At 36.9% G+C, this 27031-nt stretch overlaps 1 protein-coding gene across 1 annotated transcript in view; it reads right to left on the bottom strand.

Annotated features, from left to right (window-relative positions):
- Positions 1–25816, bottom strand: part of cdh19 (cadherin 19, type 2) — a 33677-nt gene extending 7861 nt beyond the window's left edge. Inside the window, exons 1-10 of the mRNA XM_079259423.1 lie at positions 25668–25816; positions 16789–17166; positions 16367–16661; positions 14516–14635; positions 9269–9436; positions 8013–8203; positions 3999–4252; positions 2624–2760; positions 836–957; positions 353–470 (exon numbers count right to left, since the gene is read on the bottom strand). Coding sequence (XP_079115549.1) covers positions 353–470; positions 836–957; positions 2624–2760; positions 3999–4252; positions 8013–8203; positions 9269–9436; positions 14516–14635; positions 16367–16661; positions 16789–17034 — 1651 coding nt within the window. The 5' untranslated portion in view covers positions 17035–17166; positions 25668–25816. The remainder of the gene's footprint in view (positions 1–352; positions 471–835; positions 958–2623; positions 2761–3998; positions 4253–8012; positions 8204–9268; positions 9437–14515; positions 14636–16366; positions 16662–16788; positions 17167–25667) is intronic.
- Positions 25817–27031: the final 1215 nt, after the last annotated feature.

Below are 27031 nucleotides of genomic sequence, written 5' to 3'. Positions count from 1 at the left end.
AAAACAAAAAACCTGAAAAGACCAAAATTCCAGAGGTGGTGCTTGTTTGGGCCTAACATTCTTTCTATATGTGGAAGTGAATCATTCTCAAGAACCTTAAAAAGGTCTGTTTAGTTTTACATTGAAGCACTATGGATTACAATGGTTCTTGGTAACAAATTATACAAGTAAAACAAGAAAAAAAAACAAAAAAACAGGCCACTAGCTTTTACATTACAAGTTTTATCAAGTTTCAAGAAGTAGCTTGAAATGAGCTGACATGGATTTCAGGCTACTAGAAATCTTGATGTAATTCTTGAAATTTTGATATACAGAATTTATTTGTTAGCCATATTGTCAAAGAGAATGTAACCTTGATTATCTCTGATTGTGAAGTTTGGATTGATGTGCCTCTCAGGGACCATGGAAAAGTAGAAGTGGTGTCCCTCCACAGGGTCATCTGAATCAACAACGCTGAGAAGCTGAATAAGCTAAAACACACAAACACACACATATTAAAAAATGCAAAATTCGAGCACAACTTATACTAAATGGAGCAATGTACTGAAAATTGATTTTGTAGAATGTAAAAGACAACAACGACAAATAGCTTTTACATTTGATTTCCAAAGAAATTTACATTTAAATGTATACAATTTAAAAATTCACCTTGGTATACTAAGGTGCAATGGTTGAATACAGTGAGTCTATTGTTTAAAAAGATACACAGAATGACAGAAATGTGGTGCAATAAAACATAATGGAATAGGAACATTTACAGACAACATTCATGCATTTTGATTACAACACAGCTTTACAATAAATCATGAACATCAGCACATCATAATATACATACTTCTCCCGCCTCCGTGCCCTCACAGATATATGGATGGTAATCTCTTGCAAGCCTTGGCACATTGTCGTTTATGTCCAGCACTTTGATGAACACCACCACAGAGGAGGATAAATGGTTCTGCGCTGCAGTAGTGAAGATAGACATTTGCTTGAGTCCACTGGGTGCTTGTATCACAGATGCTTTGTAAAAGGTGTGTCAAAATAACACTCAAGACAGATTAATGTTTTGTATTCCTGCATCATGACTGTGAAGCAGAAAAGCAGAAAAAAGGTATTTCATTTGCACGGCCTTTAACACAAAAGAGTAATGACTTGAATCAACAGAAAACACTACAAGCTGAGACACACTTGCACATGCACAAACATGTCTTCACCGTTGTCATCCTGACAGTATAAACTTGGGGGGGGGGGACTGTAAGTGTGGGGGTGGATGATTAACATCTATGCAACTTTGACCTGCCTGTAGCTAACAGCTAACCTGGAGCTATCAGAAGCTAACCAGCTAACGGAGGTAGACAGGTTAAAGCTAAACATATTGTTACCGGCTAAAAACCGCGGTTCTGCTACACTCTGTTGCCACTTGAGACGCACATGTAGTTAACCAAGTTAAATCACTGTTATATTGCGTCACCATAGTAACACATTAACCAGCTGATTCATATCAGCTCGTTTTAACAGGTGAATGAGAGAAACTCGCTGTAGCTTGATGAGGGTTGTTTACCACAACAAAAACTACATCAAGGTCAAAATAAAATAGTTCCTATGTTTGAGCATTTTAAGCAAGTTTTGCACAAAAAAAAAAGAAAAAAAATCTTAAATGACCATTAAGAATAGACCACTTGTAGAACAGCCCATACATGTGGGTTCTTTGTGTAAATTGCTTTAGTAATCAATGCATAGTGCTGAAGGCTTCTGTAACATTACCACCCCCTGATAAACAAAAGAGGCCTCAGACTTTAACCTTTGATTTACAAGTTGAAGACTTAGACACTTGTTGAGTATGTTTTTAATCATATTTCTAGTAGTCATCTTACTACAATTCTTGAAGTACTTTACTTTTCTGTTGCATAACATCATTTAAATATATAAATAGTTTTCCTAAGAATTTTAAAGGTCAACCTGCTTAGTAATCTCGAGGCTCTGTAATTTTATTCTCTCGCTTATCTTGAGTTATTTTACATTTTAATGATGTAATAGCTGTCTCTTTTAGGTCACACTGCCTAAAACTGCAGCTGCTTCTCTAGCAAGATGTTACATTGTTTATCAAGGAATGATACATAGCCCTTTTGCTGGGATGTAAACGCTGATTCATACAACAAACTAAACATATAATGAAACTAATTTCTCCCTCATGAAAACAAATTTTAGCTTCAAGTAAGGATACATCCACAGAAATAAAAACATGAGCATTCTTGTAATTGCACATTATTATGTAACATTTGGTAGATTGTATCATTTAATAAAATGCAATACATTTATTAAAATACAATCCATGTTTCATTCATGTTTTACACACACACATACACACAAATATATATATATATATATATATATATATATATATATATATATATATATATATATATATATATATATATATATATATACATATATATATATATATATATATATATATATATATATATATATATATATATACACACTATAAGTCAAAGGTTTGGTTACACGTTCCCATTGGATTTAATGGGAGGTGTGTCCAAACGTTTGACTGGTTTGGACCAACATGTGCGTCAGATAAATGATTGATAAATAACAACATCCTTCTTACTTGTTTCTTTGGCTTCAACAGTTACATTGTGCCAGTCAGCAGTCTCTCGGTCCAAAGCTTTCATGACAGCTATGGTTCCGTTGTTCGGGTCTATTTTGAAAGCTTTTGTGGAATCGGTCCTCTTGTCAATCGAGTATCTGGAAGAAAATTCCCAACAATTATGGGCAAACAAGACATTTGTGAAACCAGAGAATAGTTGATTAGGTAACTTGCTTTATTTATTTACTTTTTTCTTAAATCTATTGGCAGATATTCAACAAAACCAGTAAGCATACAAGTTAGTGAGAACAAAGTGAGACCAGCACAGTAGAAAAAGCACATCATAGTGGTGTGTTTCTAGTGTATTTAATTAAATATATTTCTTTCTAATCTGACCATGAACCATGTGAGGAATCTAAAAACAGGTTGATGGAAAGGACTGAAAAAAAAGAGGAATCTTTTTTGGAAACTGCATAAAAGACAGTCCATAAAGTGTGTGTGTCTTGTTTTCATATCGTGACAAATAAGGACCTGCAATCTTTTGATTCAAAAATATGTTTTCAAAATAAATACTTCTCAGCCTCAAAGCTTCCAGCCTCTATTTCTTTTTATCCCGGCAGACATATTTTCTTGCTGTTGCAAAGGTCTTTGACTTCTCATACCTTTAACACTTAAGTGATTATAACGCCACGGTCAATTAGGGTAACAGAGTAATGAATCATTCCTGTGAGCTACTTTGCTGATAACAACATGGGAAATAAGCCAATTTGACCACAGCAACCTTAATCATATTGACTAGAACTGTTGAAACCCCTAAAATGTCAGCCTGAATTTATTAATCAATGAGACACTGTCACCAGAGGAACAGTAATAGACGTTACGTTGAGGATGATATGCAGCACCTGCCATTCTTAAGCTCTGCTGAGACGGACTACAGGCACCAGTCTCCTCTGCAACGTGCCTCACTTGCAAATGACTGCAAATCTCAATTCCATATGCCACCTCGTATGGTGCTTTATTACATTCCCACGTCCTAGCAACGTCGCTTTGTGATAATACCTTGGCAATAGATAGAAAAGCCTGTGAGGTATAAAAAAAAAATAAAAAAAAAATAGTAAAAAAAAATGTCATGATTTATTCAGGAGGGCTCATTTCCCACTAAAGTAATATGAGATAAATATGACCATGTTCGGGGTATCCAGAGATCAAGGGTAAAAATGGATGCACCGAGCCGGTAACGCTTTTTGAAATGGAATGATTTTTCACCCTGTGGAGGAAGCTGTCTCAGAATGTTGCGCCCACGCTTAGCTTGGGTGTCTACCTCGTCATTATCATGCTGCTTGTTGGATGCAGGATGGCAGATGCCATTTTTCCTTGTTTAGACAGTTCACATTACCTGATGGGATTGTTGACGGTGTCAGTGTCTCTGGCACTAACGCTGCCAACCACTGTTCCCACAGCTGCATTTTCAGGAACTTTCCACTCGTAGGCTGCAGAGAGGAAAACAGGAGGCTCATCTACATCCTCCACAACAATCTTGAGCGTCGTCCTGTCGCTGAACTCATCCAGAGTCAGATACCGAGTGTCAACGTGATTGTTGACTGCCTCCGCAGCCACCACATAGCGTCTCTTGGATTCATAGTCCAAGGGCTGTAAAGGAAAGAGACACTCTATTATCAATAGAAGAAGTAACAACTTTTCTATTAACCTTAGCCAACTTGTGCATCAGACAGATGATTGTTTCATGGAGGACAGCAGGATGAAGACTGAATTTTAATATTGTTCAATGTCAATAAGCAGCGAGCTGCATACACATGCCTAAATGATGTTATATTTTTTATTTATAAAGACACTAGTAATAGAAAACAGCATGCAAATCATTCCCATTTCCGCAAAATGATTCAGAGACAAAGTCAATATATTTATAGTTTGCAATTTCATCACCGCTCTATCAAAATGAAAATCTTACGAACAGTATCCTGTTATTTAAAGATACACTGTGTTCAATAGTGTTTTTGATCTGTTAACTAAAATACATAAATTGACAGAGATGTGCCAGTGTTTGCTGTTAGGAAATTAGGAGATACTTGCAGCAATTTGTACATTTAAATCATAAAGTATCTAAGGGAAGAAAAAGGAAATGTTAAATTTGAACACCTTTACTCTTTAACACAGTCTACACAGCAAAGTGGCAAACTTTTTTCTCAAACTTTTAATTTCTTGACATAAACTTCAGGAATATTTCTCCTGGCCCTTCTTAAAGGCCCTTCTTCAGATGTCACTGCCGTTTGTTCTGTTCTTGCTCAAGATGATTGCACACTGCTACAAAAGTGTTGAGGTAGGCTCAGGTAAGGTTTTATCACTCTACAAAGCTGTTGTCACTCATTTTCAGTTCAGTTATTGAGTCATTTTTTGTTCATCGGCATATTTCTCCATGTTTCTCTTCTTCTACCATCTTTGTCCATACAGCCATCGTGTCATTTAGACTATTTTTGAAGCATCAATGACTAGTAAATGGATTAAATGAAGTTTGAGGGGAAACTCTCATATTTTGGGTTAAAAATTTAGCTGCCTTAAAGATCTGACTTATATTTTGTACTTCTGCAAATTGGTCTTTTGTCCTGGACTCGTTAGGATTTGCCATATTGGTGCAAAACTTTGTCAAACTTTTGTAGGATTTATGTTTTATGGGAAACCAAATGTCTCCTGTTGGGGAAAGGTCCAGACTGCTGGCAGGGCAGCTCAGCACCTGGACTCTTCTCTTGGAGAGCCATAAAGCCATGCTGTTTTGATGGATGATTAGCATCGTCTTGCTAAAATATATATTGGCTTCCCCAAAGGAGCCATTTCCCAAATGGATGCAGATTTTGCACTAAAACCCTTTTATGCATTGATAATGGTGTTTTCACAGGTTTGTAAGCTTCCCACAACGTAAGTACCAATGCAACGCCATACCATCAGAGATGGAAGCTCTTGATATTCACTAATAACAAACCAGATGGCCTTTCTCCTCTTAAGTCTTAAGGACATGGTCTCTGTAGTTTCCAAGATAATTTAAATTTTTGAGATGCATCTGGCTTCAGAAAACCTTTACATTTAGCCTCAGACCATTTTAAATAAATTTTGAACCACAGAAGACAGCACCAGTTATGGATCTAGTTAACATACCGTTTTTCTTTGTATTGTAGGGCTTTAACCTGCGGTTGTGGATTGCTTGATGAGCTGTATTTCAGCGCCCATGCAATCGTTTTCTCGAGAAAAAAGTGACAGTTTTTAATGCAGTGCTGCCTGGAGGCTGTAATAGCACAAGCATCTTGTTCTGACCTTTGCCCTTGTCCTAATACAAACAGATTATTCCTGATTCTGTGGGTTGTTTTTTTATGATTTAGATGTTGAGATCTTCAAATTCAAAGTTTTGTGATGAAGACTGTTTTCTCCTAAAATTGTTCTACAAATTTGAGACAGTTTGTTGTACACTGGTGAATCTCATTTTTCTTTTTACATTTGAGAGACGTTCTTGGATTTTGGGTTGTGGATGGAACTCAAAAAATGTACATAGATTATGCATATCTCTTTAAGGCAGCTAGTAAATGTTGACCTTTGCTATTCTTATTACTCGTTCTCATTATTTATGAACAAAATCTTTTGGATCAGATGCTTTTTTTATGTTAAAGTGATCAGTAGGTCAGCGTCATTAAGCTGATTAAACAAATATAAATGAATAAATAAATAAACAAGCGGAAAAGTAGTTTTTTTTTATATAGTTAGGTACAAGGAGTTGAATAAAAATGAGTGAAATGCAGAAAACTTAGATAATTATTGCTGTACATGACTTTAAAATGTTACAATAAATTTGGCTACTTGGAAGGAATAAAGAAATAAAGAGTTTCTCATGTTTTTGTTTTTAAGAGTTACTGTAAAAAAAATCTACAAATTTGCTTTGACAAACGATTTAAATGGGAAGTTTAATACTGACACTTATATTAAATTGATATAACTTTGCATTTGAATAATTGAACACGTGTTCATCTTGCTGTTTAAAATGAAACTGAAATTGTAGTGAAGATGGGCAGTCCTCCTCCCTTTGCCCTTCCAAAGGTGTGAATGTGAAGAACGCAGTTAATTTTCACATTTATGTTGTTCTCCAGTAGCCTTTTGTGATCCTTTCCCATTACTGTGTTGTGTTACGACTCACACACTGCTCCCATCTGCTCTGACGCTTGCACTTTTTCTGCTCTCACCACTACCTGGACTCATCTTGTTCCAGAATTATACATTTTAATGCAGTTTGAGCCTTAGAGGTGGGAATGAAGTTTCACTCTTTATGAATTAATAATTGTCAATCACCATTAGACTGTTCTCTGACATATGTCAGAATTTAGAAAATCACAAATCAAGATTTTTTTTTTGTTTGTTTGTTTACTTCTTGGCAATTATCATTAAAGGATTCACACAGAGATGTGTCTTCCATTAGTGTTGCACCTGATTCCATAACTAGCCCTCATCTCTTATTCCTATAGGCTGATATGCAAGAGTCTATGATTACTCAGTTTACGGCAGTGCCTGATGAAAAGGCTGTTCTGAATACAGCATGTGTAACACTGAGATGAGAATGTCATGTGAGCATAGCAGCATCACCTCTAGTTCTAACTGACTTCCAACTAGTTTTCACCTTATTGAACTGAATTGAATGTCATTCACTTGGTGCCCAGCTCTTACAGGCTCATACGACACTACTAACATTCAAAATAAGACGTTTTTTTTTTAGCCTTTAGATTAATTATGGTTTGTTGAAATAATGTTCAATAATTTTGACCTTCTTTTTATATCCATCAGGCACTACTTCATCCAATGGGAAAAACCCTGTAAGCTACAATATGGAGCAATGGAATTACGTTGCATGTTAAAACGGTGTTGGACCGCAGTTTCTAATAAGCACAGCATTCTGAGATAATTAAGCCAGTTTATTATTTTTTACTGACCTGCCGAAATCTAGCCCTACACATCAAAACTGTAGTGGTGGTAGTGGGGGGTGCCTGGGGAAATTACTCATAATGGAGATGAAAAAAAGTTAACTAGACTTTTTCAGCAGATTTAGGTTCACTGGAGAGATGTAACAGTAAGGTGAAGAAAGCAAGTTAACAGCTTAATGAAGGATCACAGGCTGCCATCACCCAATATGACATCCTTTCCAGTCATGTTTCTTTTAATGTCAGCTAAATGCTAGCAGTACAGCTTTCCATGTTTGACACAGAAGTGACTGCATCATCAGCACTGTTTAATGTTTAATGTCTAATATTAATCTCCAAGCCCAGTCAGAGCTGGCGTCTGTTTACTCCGTCTTCGTTTTTAGCCTTTTTGTGTGAAAACAAGAAGCAGGTTAAAACCTTATGATATAAACTGTAATCACCCCGGCCAGTAGAAGCACTCCTTCCTGTGTTACTGGGTCTGTTTCGATGGTGAAAGTAGCATTCCCTTCCAGGTCATCCTCCAGCCTGTATGTCATTCTGGCATTGATGCCGACATCTCCATCCTCTGCCATAATCCTGCCAACCGTGGTGCCTAAGGCGGCGTTTTCTGGGACAACGAAGGAGTACACATCTAAAGAAGCAAGAGTTTTAGGAAAAAAAGAAAAGGAGGAGGAGGGGATATGATGTCAGAAGCAAAGCAAAATCTGAATTTGAGCAAAAAGAAAGCATGTAACGGCACATTTGATGAAAAGTGACCAATAGAAAAGTTTCTCTGCTACAACAGTGTTTACAGAACCTGACAGTAAGTTGTTAATAGCTAGTAAAGAGACTGTGCTGGTGTGTAAAGCGATAAGACGGGAGAACATTGTGGTGGAGGGTCAATTTGTGTGAGTCACAGATAAGTTGTGGCAACCCCACATAATCCCAGCCTAACTCTAATAAGAAGATGAGAAAATGTGATTGTGTTCTTTGAGCGACTCCTTTTGGACGGCTGCCACAAACAGGAGGGACTCAACAGGCAACCGGCTGCTTCTCCTGGAAAAAAAAAAAAAAATCTCTGCTGATAATAATTTGCAATTATGTGAGAAAGCAGAGGGCACAGTTCAAAGTGAAGTGTAGCCATCCAATATTTATAAAGCCTTTTGACTGAACATAGAATCCATGGGATACACTGGCACCTGCAATGAATGTAAATTTGACATTAATAGTTAAAAGCTTCATCCTTGCTGTTTCGCGACCGCAGAATTGATTTCTTCCCACTGCATTCGTTTAGTGAGGTTTATCGCTGAGAAGAGTCGGTTTGTTTCCAAAGGTCGTGACAAATGTCCTTTCATGTGTGAATGATTAAATTCATTCAGCGTGTGGCACATGTACATGCAGCAAATGCAGATGAGCAGAGCATCCTCATCTCCTCTCCTGTCTCTTTTGCTCTCACCCTCATTCTTCGACTGTCTCTTTTTAATTTTGGCTGCTGGCTGAATAACACAACATGCACAGCTGACTGCAGCGCCGGCAGCACAAGCCACACACCCAAACCAGAGAAGCGTGATCAAATACCTCGTAGGTAAGATATTCAACATGTCCTCCAAGTCTGCAACGCTTTGTACTCTTTCATTGATTTCCAGAGTGCATGTATGTGTGTGTGTGTGTGTGTGGCCCAGCGTATGCATCGCTGTGAGTCATGTAAGTGACTCACGGTGGTGGAATGTGGGTCCGTTGTCATTGACATCAGTCAGGCTGACGGTGACTGTAGTGGTGGAGGAGTAGCCGCCACTGAGGCCCAGCATATCCTTCACCTGTATCACCACCAGGTACTCCTCTCTGGCTTCCCGGTCCATATTAGGCCATGATGTTACAATAATCCCTGCAGGTGGAGAGGACATGGTGAGCAGGTGTAACAGGAAAGCGGCGCACACACATGTTGTTTAAAGGTGGAGTATGTAAGATTTTCAATATTTAAAAAAAAAATTAACTAAAAAATAACTACAGTCATAATTAGCTTTTTTTTTTTAAACATGTAGGTTCCAGTCTGACCATATTTGATGTGTTGTTAAATTACAAGTTTAATTAATGACAAAGACCCTTCTTAAATGTTTGCCTACCAGTAAAAAAAAAAAAAAGAGTGCTTTTTGTCATTTGTCATTAATTAAACTTGTAATTTAATAACGCATCAAATATGAACAGACTGGAACCTACATGTTCAAAAAGCTTTCTAATTATGATTGTAGTTATTTTATTAGTTAATCTATTTTGAAAATATTGAAAATCTTACATACTCCACCTTTAAGTTTCACATGGAAGTTAAAAAAGTTAATCTTTCAAAGCACATATCACCATGTTCAGTAAAATTCCACAATATACATCACATCTAATCAGCTCAAAAGAAATGTAATATAGGCTTTTAAACATTTTAACGCTGCATCTATGATTCAGCATTTTTTCCACATTTGGAATCATCTCAGCCACTGTTTCATTTAATCTCTAAGTTAGAAATAAATATAAAAAATAACTTAAAGAAAAAAAAAAAAACTTTAAGTTGGCCGGTGTAGTCAGCGAACTTAAGAAGGTTATCCGACCTGGGCTAAATTTTGAGCAAAATTATATGTCATGTGGAATATGGAGGTATTTTACAAAAATAAGTAACTATCATAGATGCAGTTTTGCCCATTTTAAGGGTGTTGGAATTACAAAAAAAATGTCTGTAAGCCTAAAGAAAAAAAAAAGGTACATTTCTCATTATCTAACTGGCTTGGTGATTGTTGGGTGGATAGAGGTAGTGAGGAAGTCATGCCTTGACCACTATCCCGGCTGCCAAATCTGGTCTGTTTAACATATCACTCCAAATGCAGCACCATGAGTCCATAATGGAAATAAATAGATAGTAAAGGAAATGCAATACAAAAAAGAACTGAAGAGATCCAGAGATAAACACGCGACTCCTTCCCTCAGCGGGTTTAATAGGTAACAAAGCCACAGGGCCCAGACAGAGGACACTGAACAGCTGATCCTAACATTGTTTTGGTGCAGTACAATGCAGTTTGTGTTTCTTTTTGTGACATTTTATAAGGCAAAAACAGCTTAGATAAGTTTGGAGTTTATAATGAGTAATCAAAGAGATTGATTCTTTCTATTTTGTTAAATTTCACTCTGAGCTTTAAAGTCTCTCTTGGGTTTGTTTCTCTTCACATAAGAACAAAATTTGCTCTTCTAAAAGTCCAGGATCCAGCAAATATAGATAAAGTCAGATAAAAGAAGATATAAAGATACTAAAAACCATAAGAAGATAAAACCAGGTATTTCAGTAATCCGTAATAAATACCATCACAAAGCCGATAGGAGGCCATCGCTGCTCCTGGCTGACTGTCTGAGTGGCACTGTTTATAAGTCTAACAGCAACTGGGGAAGAAGACAGACCTCAGCTGGCATGTTTTTGCTCTAATGCTGCACAGCCACACTGTGATGGATACTTTCCACCTCACATCTGTAGAAGGAAGCAAAGGCTGAAACACCCAACCAGCAGCTTTGGGCTTCAGAATGAAAGAGCCATGAGAGTGAAACTACAAGTAAAGTCATATGATTTGGTTAAATGAATCTGCAGAGCAATGATGGTGGAATTAACTTTCTTTAGATCTGCGACAAGCTGCTTGGTGGCGTGGTGGTTAGGTGGACTTAGCGTGTTCTCCCTTTGTACGAATCTACAATTAAACAAAACTTCATTTGAATAATTTTTAAAAAAAATTTTCATTCATTTTCTGAACTGCTTAATCAAATTCAGGGTCGCGGGGAAGCTGGAGCCTATCCCAGCTGGCTTTGGGCGAAAGGCAGGGTACACCCTGGACAGCTCGCCAGTCCATCGCAGGGCCAATCATGTGATTGATATGTGGAATTAAACTGTATTGGCGTGTTTCACATTAAAAAGCATTTTGCAGTGCACATCAGAGGTGCATGCAGCCCTTTCTACCTGAATGCTATGAAATATTGTTTGTTTCACATGTACAGTTGTGCTCATATTTATTCATACCCTTTCATTAAAGAAGGACAAAAACGCTGCCTGAAAAATAAACTGAAACTGCCGAAAGTAATAATAAATAAAAATTTTATGAAAATTATTACATTATTTTCTAATTCTGGTTCAATTTTTTTTTTTATAGGCAAACAAATAAGATTATTTCTTAAATATAACATCACTCATAAACTAATATTTTGTGGAACAATCCTTTAATGTTTCCGCTACACTCAGGTGTTTTCTGTTCCTCTCAGTCAAACTTCTGCACCTGTTGACAGGTATTTTGTCCCACTGTTCAACAGAAAGTGCTCTAATTTGTCCAGGATCAATTTGTTTGTTTGTTTTTTTTCTTTCTTCAACTCAATTCAATGAAAAAACAATGTCTTACATTACTAAATTATATTTTTGCACATTTTTAGTTATTGTTCCTTTTTTTAAGTCTCCAGTTATTTACTGTTGTAAATTCAGTCTTTTCTTTAGTGAAAGGGTATGAATACATTTGAGCACACTGTACATGTAGTCTGTTTTTAGTCTTTTTTTAATCCATCTAAATTAAAAGCAGTGCAAACAAATTATTTTTTCAGTTGGTATTGAAAGGCTGTAAAATGAGTAGAGCAAAACAGCAATAAACAAAAACGTGATATTGACATTTTACAACATATCTACCATCAACTCTTTCATTAAGTGGATTTTTATTCTGTTTGACATCCAGTTGGTGATTCAGCTGTTTGCTCTTTGTGGCCAGCATGGTTTTAAAGGCCCTATTCAGTTTGCTAATTAACCGTGTTTCTCATACAAAGCTGTTGATCTTGTGAATGGGAAACATGTCTCTTAAATTACAAGAGCAATGTGATATCGCATGAAAATTAACAGAAATAAAAACTCCTGAAGAAAATCCTTAATAATTTTTTTTTTTTTTTTAAACTACTTAACGCACATGGAGTCTGCTTCAGAGCTGGATTCATCCGGTCGTTCCCTGAATGTGCTGAGCCTGCATTAAAAGTCACCTGAACAACTAAAGCTTCCTAGTTAATGTGAGCTTTTTTATAGTTTTCAACAATGCTAGTACAATTTTGAAGAATAAACACTGATGATTAAGAGGTAAACTTTGAAAATCATTAATTTATTCTCTTAGAACTTTTTTTGTGGTTAAAAAAAGACTAAATGATGTATAAACTTTGAGTCTGAATTTAAGTTAAAGTCTGGAAAATCAGAAAGCTTTATTCATATTGCCCTTTTCAACAACTCGCAACCCGCAGGTAACCAAAGTGCTTTCCTAAAAGATCAAACATCACTAAACTATATTACATCAAAACAAGTAGACAGACAAATACAGACATACAAATGTGTAAAAGGATCAAATCACACAAAAAAATAGTAAAATATAACAGAGTAAAAAGAGAATAAGACAGAAGTATCAGCTACTGGAGATTAAATGCAATCATGAATAAATAAGTTTTAAGTTTGGACTTAAAAAACCAGCAGATTTGAGGTAGTGTGTAGAAGGTATTCTTCTACAGATGTTTCACACATAGACCCGGGTATATTGGGTAAAAACTGCAGGGCCTTCAGGCTCTGTCATGTTCTAGTTAACAGCTCAGATGAAGGAGATGGTAAGAGCTTGAAGAACAAACGTTAAAAGTTTCAAATCAATCCTGAATTTGACTGCAAGCCAGTACAGATAGAAGCGGACAGTCATGATGTGCTTCTGTCTGGTTGCGCTTCTTACCAGCCTGGTATCCACATTTTGCAAGAGCTGAAGGTGGCACATGCAGGACCGGCATACAGAGCATTACAATTATCAAGTCTGGATTGATAAACACATTGAGGGTTTTATCTCAATGTATAAAAGTGAAAGCTTTTAAATGTCTAGCTGAAGACAGTTTTTACTTTTAGCTGGCATTTCCTTATGCATGATACTCACCGAGCCAAACCTCATACCATTTTACCTATATGACCACAAACTGGTCTGAATGACATCATTCTGTTAATGGGCAGTACGTTTATAGGCCAGTTGGAGTCTTTTCTGCCTCAGTTATGTCATTTATTTCATGCTTTTCTTTGCAATAGCCACGGTCATGAACTCCAAAGCATCTTGTTGTCAACACGCAGCCTGTTTAGCTCTATATTTTCAATTAATATGATATAGTAAGATCTTTATTTACTCTGTTTTTCCATCAAAAAATGTGAGTAAAGACAAATATTTATTTAAACTCAAAACCAAACAAAAAGAGTCCAGTCAGTGACTGAACAGTGGATGAAAGAACATGACAAATTCTTGCCAATAATCTGGTTACGGAACTGTCAAAGCTGTAATTCGTTCAGCAAAAGTTATTAGAACTTTTTTTCACATATTTGTCTTCAACCCCCAACTTTAAGATGTCCCAGAGGCATCTTGTTGCAGCTGCTGCACATTGAGTTATTATATCAGAAAAAAAGAACAAAAAAAGTATCTTATTTACTGGCTGTTGTATGTCTAATATAGAAATTCAATAAAAATCACATCCTGTGCTCAGTGAAAGTGAGGAAAATCCCATTTTGCTGCAGTGTGGAGACGACTGCCGTCCGCTCCTCCATATAAAGTAGCAACAGGCTTCCAAAAAGTCCTTCTTGACCTTTTACTTATTGCATCAATTTGCATTGAAATATTTTGCTGACATCATTGATGCACCCCTCGCAGCCCCTCACTGCTCTGCTCAAAAGTGTGTGGGATGTATCGATGCCGACTTCTTATCAAACTGGAGACATGTGCATGTGCACAATCATGGGCTTTAACTGCAAAACTAAACTGGTAATAGTTGTGTTTAAAGTTGCCATTGAAGGTATGCCATTTATATAGTTGTCAAACTTGATTATGTGTGTCATTGTGGTCAGTTTTAAGCAGCATATGTGGGGTTCGGTTGCTGACTCAACTGGAAGGAGAGTTCAAACTTGTACCTGTCTTTGGCTCCACAGAGAAGTAGGGCTCCCCCTGCAGGATGGAGTAAATGAGCTTAGCGTTGTTTCCAAACATGGGATCATCCGCATCTGTGGCTGTCACCTGGGCTACTGTGGTCCCTGTAGGGGGGGAGTGGATTGCACAGTGAGAGTACGCTCAGACAGCAGTTCCAGTCGGCGGGGAAATAAAGTGACTATGCCACAGTCCCGCAGGGTCTGTCTGTCTGACTCAAGGGGGGGGGGGGGGGGGGGGGGTGTGCGTGACGACCTCTCCAGGCCCATAGCAACATCTTACTATCCACCTGCCCCCGATTTTCTCTCGCTGATTCACTCTTACATCTCCATCTTTTACACTTGGAACCCTTTTGTCTGCTGACAATATTCATTCTCTCACCTTTCGTCATGGTACATCATTGTCTCCCTCATGCTCTCTTTCTGCATCAGTCTTTCTTTTGGAAAAAAAAAAAAAAAAAATCCCCAGTTTTTCACTCCTAGGCAGGGATTTTACCACAGCATTTCTCACTTCCCAACGTCCTCACGCCAACCTTTCCTCTCACTTTCACTCTCTAAGTCAAATACATCATGATTTATTACGAGTTAGATATTATGCAGCAAAAGAAGATTACATATAAATTGAAATAGTAATGTTTGTGGTAAGAAAAGCCATTGGTTATAAAAGCATTATTTAAGAGATTTATCCAGAAGGCAGCTGAGCTATGATACGGAATCCAATACTTTTAACTTCCTGAATGGGGACAGATGACAGACACGCATATAACCTTTTTATTCATTGTCTTCAGGTTGGATTTAATTTAAGAAAATTTGTTTTTGTCAGTGAAGCACATTGCTTTGCTTTGCCAGGCAGGGTCAACCTCATCGCACCAGACACAGCCTGCAAATAGTAACGCCACATGAACAGCAACATGAACACTTACAAGTTATTGTAATTATTGCATTTGAAAAGGTTCTTTTTTTCTTTCTTGATTTTTCTTCCTTGTAAATAGACATAAAAAACAAAAATGTATTTAACAGTTTAATTAAAATTTAAGAAAAAAAAAGAAAAAAAAAAAGGAAATAGGGGATGAAAATGGTCCTTCATCCAGGAAATTTAAGTATGTAGACAACTTTAATTTCTACTTTTCATCTTATTTTAACTGGTTTATTCACAAACATAGTGCAAATACACAATACTTACTTAGACTAAAATGTTTCAGCTGATGTCTGCATTTAATGATTTACCCTGAGAGTTAATTGAACGTAGCTCTACTAAACCCGTTTCCACTTAACGGTTCGGTTTGGGCTGGTACATTTGGGAAAGCTATGTTGTGTGTTTCCATTATAAAAACATCCCATATACCCAAGCTGCACCATTTCTGGGCCCTTTTCAGGTCCATAGAAAGTTGGGACTACAAACTTTACAAACTATATTTGTTCGTTGTGTTTTTTTTTTACATTGTTGTTTGTTGTGTCAACTTTGCTGTCCTTGCACTGTGACGCCATGATCGAAGCCCCGCATGCACAGCGACGAATCAACCTGGCAAAGCTCACCAGATTTTGTAGGAATAATAATGTGATGTTGATTCGACCTTACAAAGTAAAGCAATGTGAGGATTTCATACTTTTTTCTCTTTTTTTTTTTGGAAATGTACAGCTTTAACTTCAGTTTAGTTTCTTGGAATGTCGCTCCCTGTCTGCGATTTGTAATTTTTTTTTTTTTTTCCCTCTTATTGATTCTGGTTTTTTACCATAGTTGTTCCCATAAATCACCTTTTTTTTTATCTGAACAAAAGCAAAGAAAAGTAACATGCCAACTGTTAGTGATAGACCTTGTCTTTTTTCACTCACACTTACCAACTGGACTCATTTCAGGGATGCTGGACACATACGGCTCGTTCTGGAATTGGGGTATGTTGTCATTTATGTCTTGCACTTTGATGATGAACTCTGATTGGGGCTCCTCTGGTTCATTGGTCCTCCTGTTGATAGCCAGGGCTTGAAGAATGTAGAAGGCCTTCTCCTCTCGGTCGAGTTTCTTCAGAGTTCGTATCTCACCAGAAAACTCGTCTATCTCAAACACATCTCCAGCACCTTCCCCTGATAGAATGTACTTGATGGAAAATTCACCTCGGTCCGAGTCAGATTTGAGCTACAAAAAGAGAAGAGGTTGGAGGTATAGAGAGAGGTTTTTCTTTTTTTAGGGAACTGGGAAACATACATTTTCAAAGGGAAGTACCATATCAAGGACATGGCAGGCATTCAATTTGAAGCTTTACCTGGCCTATAACACGAGGAGTGGGATCTTCCTCGGGGACAAACAGCTGCTTCCAGATCCAACCTCTCTTCAGGCGACGGTGCAGAACAGTAGACCCCTGGGCCAGTTGTTGGGCTTCCAGACCCTGAGTGCCTCTTGTGTCACTCAGCAGCCCGCCAGGAATCATAAAAAACACTGTCACTACTGCCAAAACACTCGGAGTGCTCATTTTTACAGTCCATGCATGTGTTTTCCCTGCCCTTCCCATGGTCAGTGCAATGGATGGAGGGGTCACCGGTCCAGTGCTGCTAATTATTCATTCAGCAGCAGAATTATTGATGATCCTGGTAGTGCTGTATCCCATCTTGTTATGATGTTATTTGTATACATGTTGTCAAATCTGAAATAAAAGACAACAGTGTATTTAGTGTCTGGAGAGAATAATTGTCAGCAGTCCACAGATAATGCTAAATTAAACTGAAATATTAATTTATGTGAACAAACATGTTTTTTAAAAAAATGAAAAAGAAAAACATGCACATATGCCTAAACACACATTTACCTGAAGGCAAATATCTACAAATATTAAATATCTACAAAATGGTTATGAAATATGACCCTTTTTCTGGTTTAGGCAAAACAGTGGTAGCTGTCTACACAAATGATCATCATAACAGGTTTTATACATGATCAAACAACCATTTTGCACTGATGTAAAACTGAGTACTTAAGGTTTTATAGGTTGCCAAAAAGTAATGGAAAAGTTTAAATAATAAGTCCACACTTAATGTATAAAATGTTGAAATGATTTCAGAAAAAAAAACAACAAAACTCTGACCAGGTAATTGAAACACTGTTACATTGTTAAAAAGAAGTTGAAAAATCTGTTAAATGTAATAAAAGGAAAATTGAAGAAAAAAGAAGTTTAAAGATATTGGATTCTTCTTTTGTATCACATTGTATTGTCCAAATGGTCAAAAGAGCAGTTTGAACTCTAATTACTTATCTGGATGAGGTAGGTAATGAAAAAATACTTCATCGTTCACCGAAAAAAAAACAATAAAATAAAATAAAATAAAGTTACAAAACACATTCTCTTTGAGTATCCTCATTGTTACTATAGATGTACAATCAGTAAACAGTAAAACCGCTATGAAACAAACAGGAGAATGATCGCTGGAGCTCAAATGCATTTTACTGGAAAAAAAAACAAAACAAAAAACTCTTTGTCCCAGCTTTGCTTTTTCTTCACCAGAAGCTGAAAACAGTTTTCTGTTTGGAATTCAGACAAGGGTCTGTACTGTGCTTTCATGGGGAGGGATGCAGAGCAAGAACATCATTCCTTAAGCATGACACTGCACTCTCCAGCTGACTAATGAAGACTTCTAATTAGATCAATGTCTCCCCAGACATGGAAAACAGAGACACGCATGGCTCTGACAAACTGCGAGTCAAATCGATGCAGCAATTACAATGTGGAGCAAGATCAGGGGCAAGAGTATAAGGACAATAAATGTCAGGACACAAGGTGAATTTGTTGAGTGCTGACACATGGAGAGTGAAAAACAAAGAGAAAATGAACTATTAACTAGTCTTGCACATCATCTCGGACAACTAGCCCCAAAAATTCTTTTTTTATACCCCATTAATAGGTAGCCTTACAAGGAACGGGAGAGAATGCCAAGGCATGTTTTTTTTTTTGTTGTTGTTGTCTTGGTAGATGCTATGTTTAAGTGTTTCCTCCACAGAATCTTGTGGGAGGTTTGATGGTGCAGGACTTTCATTTGTTTGTGGGCTTTTAAATGTGGAAAATGTGCTCTAAGTTATTGGTTATTTTGGCCTGTACGAGAAGATAGCCCAGCTTTTGGGAAGAGGGAATTTCAGCCCATTCTTAAAGTCAAATAAACCTAAAATTTGAGATGCCGGGGACTTTTTGCATGATCCACACTGCCTAATGTTTTTTACGTATCATATTTTTGGAGTAAAGTCAGGAATGAACTTTTTAAAAAGCTTGTGGTTCAGGTTGTGTTGTTGCTTGCTAGATGGCTCACTTTAAGACTATAATATCCTGATTCATTTTTTGGACGTTATCAATGCAATTACGTGTTTTCACTTACAATTGCGGACAGAATTTTGTTGCTGAAGTGAACATCTCCATTGACTTTACACTGACCTAATGAAAAATATTGCTGTGCAAAATATTCAAACAAAATCTTCTAAGTATGTGTGTAAAGAACTTTTGGATAAAATGGTATGTGTATTTAACATCTGTATGGCATTTTATAAATAATATGTGACTTTGAGTTGACCTTTGACTTGGCTGCTATAACAATGAACACATGGTTAAGGTCAATAGATTTGTAATATTTCCTCAAAATTATAAAAACAAAAATAAAGTAAAATGTTTATGATTTTTTTTCCAGCAACACTGATCACCTGCTTTCCATTAGGTCTCATTTGGCTAAAAAAAAAAAAAACGTAGAAATCAACCCAACTTTATACAGTTTTCCAGTCAAACCGTGGGCACTCTCTTGTTATTAAAGGGCTAAAAGTCACAGCACTTATCATTTTAAACTGATATTTTGTTGTTTTTTTTTGTTGTTGTTGTTTTTTTGTATTGCTGCATGAGAAGTAATATTCACAGTCCCACCTGTGAATTCTTCCACCCAGAGTTCATCATAGTAGCGCAATAGTGTGTATTTCTTCCATGACCGATCTCTGTGGTAATTTAAAGCATACAGTGAACTGCAGGAAGTTGTCTCGGCAGTTAAACTGGCTGCAGTTTTAATGCTTTAATAACTCATGATGTTCATTCATTTTTTTCAAGTAAATTAGCTGTCAAGGCCTGATTTATAATGAGTTGGTGAAGTCAATTACTGATTCAGGATTTCTTTCTTAATTGAAATTCGATTAAAAAATATATATAATAAAAAAAAAAAATAAAAAAAATGTGAGTATCTGTTTGTGTCGCTTTATGGGGCATATTCATATCTGTAAGCATTGTGGAGTGACACTCCAATTAGGAGCCAGTGAATCGTGAGCTGTTGCTGTCTTTCATAGAGTTGCCAAGCATACACCCATACGAACGCCTCAAGCCAAAACCTAGACAACAGACCTCAGTGATGATGCTCTGAGGAACTGTCAACATGCCTAAGAGTTTGCTGTATGATCCTCCAAGCCATATTTACCTTTAGTGAGTGGCTGAAATAGTGTGCAGGTCAACAGAAGTTGCAGTGTCAACCTAACAAGATGTGGCTTTTCAAAATAAAATGTTTTACGTGGGAAAAAATGATGGACATGCTTCCAAAAAAAATAAAAAGACTTGTCCTAAAGTGTGAGATTAGTCAGAGTGCTGTGCAATAGCAAGTAAAACATGTCTGTCTGTGACAACTGTCTTCACTGTGCTTTATAATAAAACTCGGCCAGTTTGTTTACATCCCTTGAATAAAGAAACCTATAATATCACACACATGAAAAGCTTTTACTTACACCTGTGAAAGTTTTAAGAAAATACTGTAAAACTAAAATTCCAAAAATCCTTTGCCGTCCAAGAAAAATGTTCCCTTTAAAATAAATCCTCAGCGCACATGACATGTAGTACATGCAAAGTGCCCTCCGCTTGACAGCCAGTCATTACCTCTAATAGGCCTTCCTCCCATTTCCAGGAGGCCTCCTGTAGCCTGTATGTACAGAGCGCCGCTCTAACACATGACAGAATGACAATGAGCTGCAGTCTCACCATGTTAAGCACTAGATGCACTGAGACCGTCCTATCATTTGTCGACATGGTGATGTCTTCCAGCTAATAAAATGATGCACTTGTGTAGGAACGGCTCCGAGATGCTATTAAACTTGCTCTAATGTGCAGACAAAAGTGCTGAAATCAAACAATAAGAAAAGATCAGCTGTCCATTGACATCAAAGGTTCCACATTAGTATCAGTCCAAGCAGCTAAAGGCTGAATAATGCTAACAGTAATTAGCATTTTGATTTAATTTCTTTTTCAATCAGCTGTTTTGCTGCTTGGCCCAATGTTTGTTAATTTAAAAAAAAGAAAAAAAATAGATAAAAACATGTAAACATTAAAGCAGCAAAAGTTTAATTTATGTGTAGATTCAGACTTCTTATTAATTCCAGTTCTTGTTAAGGAGAAATACGTTTTCTCTTTAAGATCACGCTTTTCAGACAAAATGTCTTTAATTGGACATTTGGGAGCCTTTCAGGGTACTTGTTTACTGTTCAGCTCGGTAAAACAATAACTTTGACATGCAGCTTGTTCTGTTCCCTAATTCAAAGTCTTAAATGAGTCTCAAGGCTGAGTTAGAACAACAGGGGAATGTCAAGCTATCATGTACCTGTTTGTAAGTAATTTGTTTGATTTTATTATGAGCACAAGAGGAAATCATTTCCGCTCAGCAAAATGTCACAAATTTCCACTGACATTAATCAACCACGGCACCATATCCTGTTATATATTTCCTTCCTTTTACAAGGTAAACAGTTAGGTAATGCTGCTGATGAGGTAAACAGAAAATCAAGAAAGAAATAGTAAAACCTAAAGATAGTTTTCAGTTAAAGTAGTAAAACTTCATAGTTTTGTGGTAAAGTTTTGCATCAACCAAACTTGTGATGCTTGGGTAACAGTTATAATAGACTACATATATTTATATTTAAATTAAATAGTGACATATTTAGAGAATGCAACAATATGACAGTGTTTTGTAGCTGAGGATACGTCTTTGATTTTTTTTTTTGTGCCAATTTCTTATTTTTTTGAGTATTTATTATTATTGTTTAATTTTTCATTTGATAAAGCTTCCAATGTTTTCGGTGGGTGGCAGGTTTATACCGCAGGCAAAAGGTTTAGCCAGATGGTCCCTCTACTTTTTTAGCCCCTGGGATGTGGCATCTTTGGTTTCTGAACCTTTTTTTTTTTTTCGTTAGCTTTTTTTATTTTTGTTTTTGAACCATAAGAATGATCAATCATGCCTCACTCTGCTTTTTAATGAACTCAGTTCTCCTTCATCTTCCCTAACCTTGGCATCTTTTTGTTTTTGTTTTTTTGTTTGCTTTTTTTTAACTTGTATTACTTGATATAGTTCTGAACTGTGTTGACTGACGGTAGGTTTGAGAGCCATTCATGACAATGCAGTGATATCCACACAACACAAACGGTTTGGATTGTAATGCTGGCAGGTTGACAGTTCATCATCGCTGCTTTTACTGAACTGTCCATAAAATACAGAAATTTCTGTGAACTCTCTGATTTTTTACTTTCTATTGTGATATCCAAATATTTGGAGTTTTATGTAAAGAACAGTTATTCCTCATTTATTTAAGCTTTTTTGGCTTTTTTTGCAATCTTTCCCCTTTGCCAAAATATTTCACATCTGGCAAGCTTTAAATGCTTAATCATGAGTTTGACTGGACTGACAAGAATTTATCTGTTTTTTTTTTTTGGATTTATTGTTTTTTTATTTTACCACTTGAAGCATTAACATTGCATTTTACACATTTACATATGTATTATGGTTTTATATCTGTGTTGTTGTCTACATTTGAACAAGCATAAACTGCAATATTTTGTCAAAACAAGAGACACTGGGCAAAGAGATCTTAAAAGAAACAGAAAACTTAGTTTTTTCTCTTTCCTTCTTTGTTTTATTGAGACTCTGGGTCAATTAAAAAGTACAAACATATTTGTATACTAACATAAACTTATGTTATATATAGCAGGTTTTTTTTGTATTCACTTTTTTGTAAACATTTTTGTTTAACATGTTTGATGTTGGTTTATAAATTGAATTGTAACACATCCAGCATATTTTATAGTGACTTATTATTGATTTCCTCTAAATGACTTTGTAGCAGTCTGAATAGATACTTTGTATTTTAAAAAAAAGTCTTTAATAAATAAATAAACAAACTCAAAAAATAATAATATACAGTTATCCAGTTTGACGGTAAAACCAACAATCCACCAGCCTTTTCATTTGTTGGTTTACATTTTTCAGGCAAACAGTGCAGCCTCCTTCCTAAATAAACTATTTTTTCCATGCAGCCAAGGCAGATTCCAGTTAAAAACCCAATAGTTAGAATCAAACACACATATTTAAAGAATAACAACTAAGGTGAACTGACATCTACTTGACTCACCTAGAAATAAGTAGAAGAAATCAAAGCAGACATTGGTGTTTATGGCAAACTTGGTGAGAGCATAACATGTTTATAACTTGCTGCGTCATGGCTGCATGTTTGGTTCACACCAGTAATTCCTGCTGTATCGCAGCAGCTGTCTACACTATACTATACAACGCAGCAGGCCTTTGCTAATGGTCAATAATAATTAATAGTTATTAGTATGCATAGATTTCTGTAATCTAGGGTTTATGTAACTCAGAGGTAACCAAGGGCAGACGGAGGCAAAAGCAAATCATGCTTAACACAAATCTTTCTTTTTCCTTATATATAAATATAAACCATGCATCTCTTTAAAACCACGATAAGCAAGCAGCGAGATAGCTGGAACAAGTGAAAGCAGACATGGTAAATTCGTGAAAGTGTGATTTTTTTTTTAAATCAAATATAGATCCAAACCCCAGCACAGTGACAAATAGGAGAGCACTATTCATGGTAAACAGACTTGGACTTGTATGGACTTGTATTTATATAGCACTTTTCCAACTTTACACTGCATGTCATGTAGTCACCCATTCACACACATACCCTGATAGGTGGAGGGATGGGCTGGTGGGTGGAGGGGGTTAGGGGCATGTTAGCCTTTTGCCCAAGGACACTTAGGGAAGCCTGGAATAGATCCACCGCTGGGAGAGGACTGCTCTAGCAGTTAGGAGACTCACTGTTATTAAGTTCAGATACAAATAGCCAGGGGAAACAACTAGTTAAGCAGCTAGTCACTTGCATTATCAACTAATTTAACTAATGTAACATTATAAATTAATGTGTTTTATTGAGGCATTTTCATCACTTCATCATAATTTGTAATCAACCAGTGTGGGTTTGTATGGGTTAGGCATACTGGGTTTGTCACGAGGCCGTAGAGACATGCAGAAGTGGACCCAATAACAGATATGGAGAAGCAGGAAGGACGAGGAAGTGCCAAGAACATTACTTTAGTAAATGTGACAGACCATGGGAAAAGGAACTAGCACACAAAATGAACCAGCGAGCGCATACTGAAACAGAGAGGCATAAATACAAAGAAAGTGTATCAAGACACGGGTGTAATGGATGAGCTAACTAAACCCAGGACAACTAACAAACAGATAACGAGGCTAAACAGGAAACGCAAGGAAAACTACAAAATACCAGAACTAAGACAACCCACACTATAACAGGGTTTAATGGGTATCTTTACTTAGAACAGAACCTCAGTGATGTGAAAGCACTGCAGCTTCCCACAATTTATACCATCAATATCATCATTTGCAACAACTGATGGAGGCCCTGCTGAGGAAAATATGTCAATCATATTTGGACAATTGGCAGCATCTTTGTTTTTTTTTTTTCTTTTAAACAGCAGTTTTCCTGTGCTTCCTCCCTGCTTTCGGTCCTCAGCTCTGAATGGTAACTGCATCGGCAACAATAAAAAGCCAGGGAAACCCAGAAGTATCTCACTGGTTCAGTCTGGTGTCAGTTAATGGAAAAACCAGTGGGTCGCTAAGCAACATGTTTCATAAGTCGTTGGTCAAGAGAGAAACTTCTGTACTGACTACTATGGATGAATACATTTCTCAGACACGGAGACGACAGCAAATGGGAGACATCTGGTACTCATTCTCACCCAGTGTTAGTATGGTCACCGATCTACCAATGTTTATGGACCAGTCAGACCTATAAACAAATAGTGTCAACCCAAAACAACATCTAGACCCTCCAAGAAAATGCTTGATGGTGAATCGTACCTGACAGAACAACCAACAGAGGTTGTGAACTTCTGTGGTCAATAAACATCCTAAGAAATACATGGCTAACCAAATACAACCCGCAGACATGCAGACTTAAGCTAAGCCTCTGAATTTTCTTTTTTAATGCCAATAATTGTGATATAGAGCTTGTTCGACCTCTATTTGCTTGTCAGAGCTCTATCCGAGCTCTTATCCAATCTTTTAGTGATATCAAAACAATAAAGTGCTGTAAATATTAGTATAGATTGAAATATATTTGATATATAGGCTTCAAATTTGCAACATTTTATTCTGAATCATTTAAATAAGGCATCATGGGAAAAAAAAGATTCATAAAATAACAGACCTGCTATTAATTTATATATAAAAATAAGAAGCACTGTGTGCAGATGATGTAAATAAAGGCCTCACCCTGGATTTGAGAAATTATGGTAACTAAAGGGAAGGAAAATAAAACATAAGTTTTAACACTATTTCAATCACAAACAAGACTTGACTTGACTTGTGCGTCATGGCTTTCCTCTCTTATTTACATTTTATATACATTTTGAAGGAGAACCCAAACTTGGCTCTGTATTACACCATGCATCATGTTGTGCAGTGGCCTATAAAAGCAGACTATACTTCTTTGTTGGTAGCATTCATTATCACATTTTTTTTCCTCAAACACTGCGGATATTCTACAGCAGTAACATCTATGTTTACTGAATTCAGTGGAAGCTCAAGTTTATCTTTAAAAAACCTACACATCAGAATCTTTTCTTCTAAATGAACTTTGCTGTCAGGCAGCCATTTTTTTGAGAATCAGAAAAGAAAGGATTCATGTATTTGGCTTGTAAAAAGGTGTTACAAGCCAGATAAATGCATTCCCTCTGGGCTGTTCATGTTGAAATCCCTGTTAAGTTTTTATCCTTCTACACTTCAGCCAAAAGACAAATAAAAATGAATACAACATAGAGTGCACCACACCCACCTGATTTTGCTATTCTGCTGTCCTCCAAGCCACTTGTCACGAACTGCCGCCAAGAGAGATCATCTCTGGGTGAGAAGAAAACACAATCTGCTTAACTAAATACCCTGGTACTGGAAAGTAATTCAGTCACCACAAAAGAGACGCGAATGTTGGTGGGTCTCACAATGAGTAATCCCCTCCACTGACAACCTCGCCTTTTCTTCTTCTTCTTCTCCCCTTTTCTTTCCTCCTCAAGCTTCCTGGGGAAGAACAAACACAGGCTCTATTGTCTGAGACTTGCATCTGAACACTGCAGAACACACAGGGCCTTCATGGCCATGCAAATGGTCACAGTCCAGACTTACAAATGGATTTTTATCTGATTTTTTTCCCTTCTTAGTTTTGTGAACAATCCTTTGCTTATTAGAGTTTAGCTAGAGCACAGAGCAAATGGTAATCCATCCACTGTAAGGTCACCATTTCTGCAAGTGAGAGGGGATGACAACAGTCTGTTTTTTGACATTCAAGTAGATGTAACATGCTCTAGCTGCATGCTATCTCCTGGTATGCTCAAATATAAAAAGTAACCTCTCATGACAGAGAGATATGGAATTACTTCCCAGCTGTTTTCATAATCAGGGTTAAAACTAGAAACGATACCTCTTTGGGTCATTTGTCTTATTCATCAATCCATCTGTCTTATATCATTTATCCACATACAGATTTCAGAGGCAAGAGTCTGAGCAAAGACTACAGACTTTCTTCTCTCAGCCACTATGTTGTGGTCTTTATGGCAACAGATAAGTGTTCGCACTTTGGGGGTGAGAAAAAGTCTCTATAGTCAGTTCTGAGTCTTTTTTCAGGTATCCTCATGATGGAACAATGCTTTAAACCTTCCCAGTGAGGTGATTGAAGGCCATCCTGAGCAGATATCTAAACCAAACAAAAAAGTTGCACTTTTTCTGGGGCTCGACTCTTAAAGAAATCAGTGAGATACACACATTTTTTAACGTGAGGCTAAAACTCAATTCCTGCTCAAAGTTAGCAAAAAGCACTTTTCCAGTTGATGACTGTAGGTTCGATCCTTGAGGAGTTCATTCTCATCATGGCTGCTTCGCTATCGGCTCCTACAAAGAAAAAAAAAAGCAAATTAAGCAAACAGGATCTTATCATCTGCAAATATGAGAAGATCCTGACACATGCTTTTTCAACCCAAGGCTGATGCGCCTTTGTTGCAAATTGTGTTGTGTGAACATACAGCGACGAAACATGGGTATAAACATTGATCTGGTGTTGTTCTGCCACAGAGTGGGCAGTGACATAGGACCAACAGACCTCTCTCATGGGTGATTCAAGAAATTCAACTCATATTGTGGACTTCAGAA

Source organism: Telmatherina bonti (genome assembly GCF_933228915.1).
Source record: "Telmatherina bonti genome assembly, chromosome: 20".
Lineage (NCBI taxonomy): Eukaryota > Metazoa > Chordata > Actinopteri > Atheriniformes > Telmatherinidae > Telmatherina > Telmatherina bonti.
This window is presented reverse-complemented; position numbering and strand designations above follow the sequence as displayed.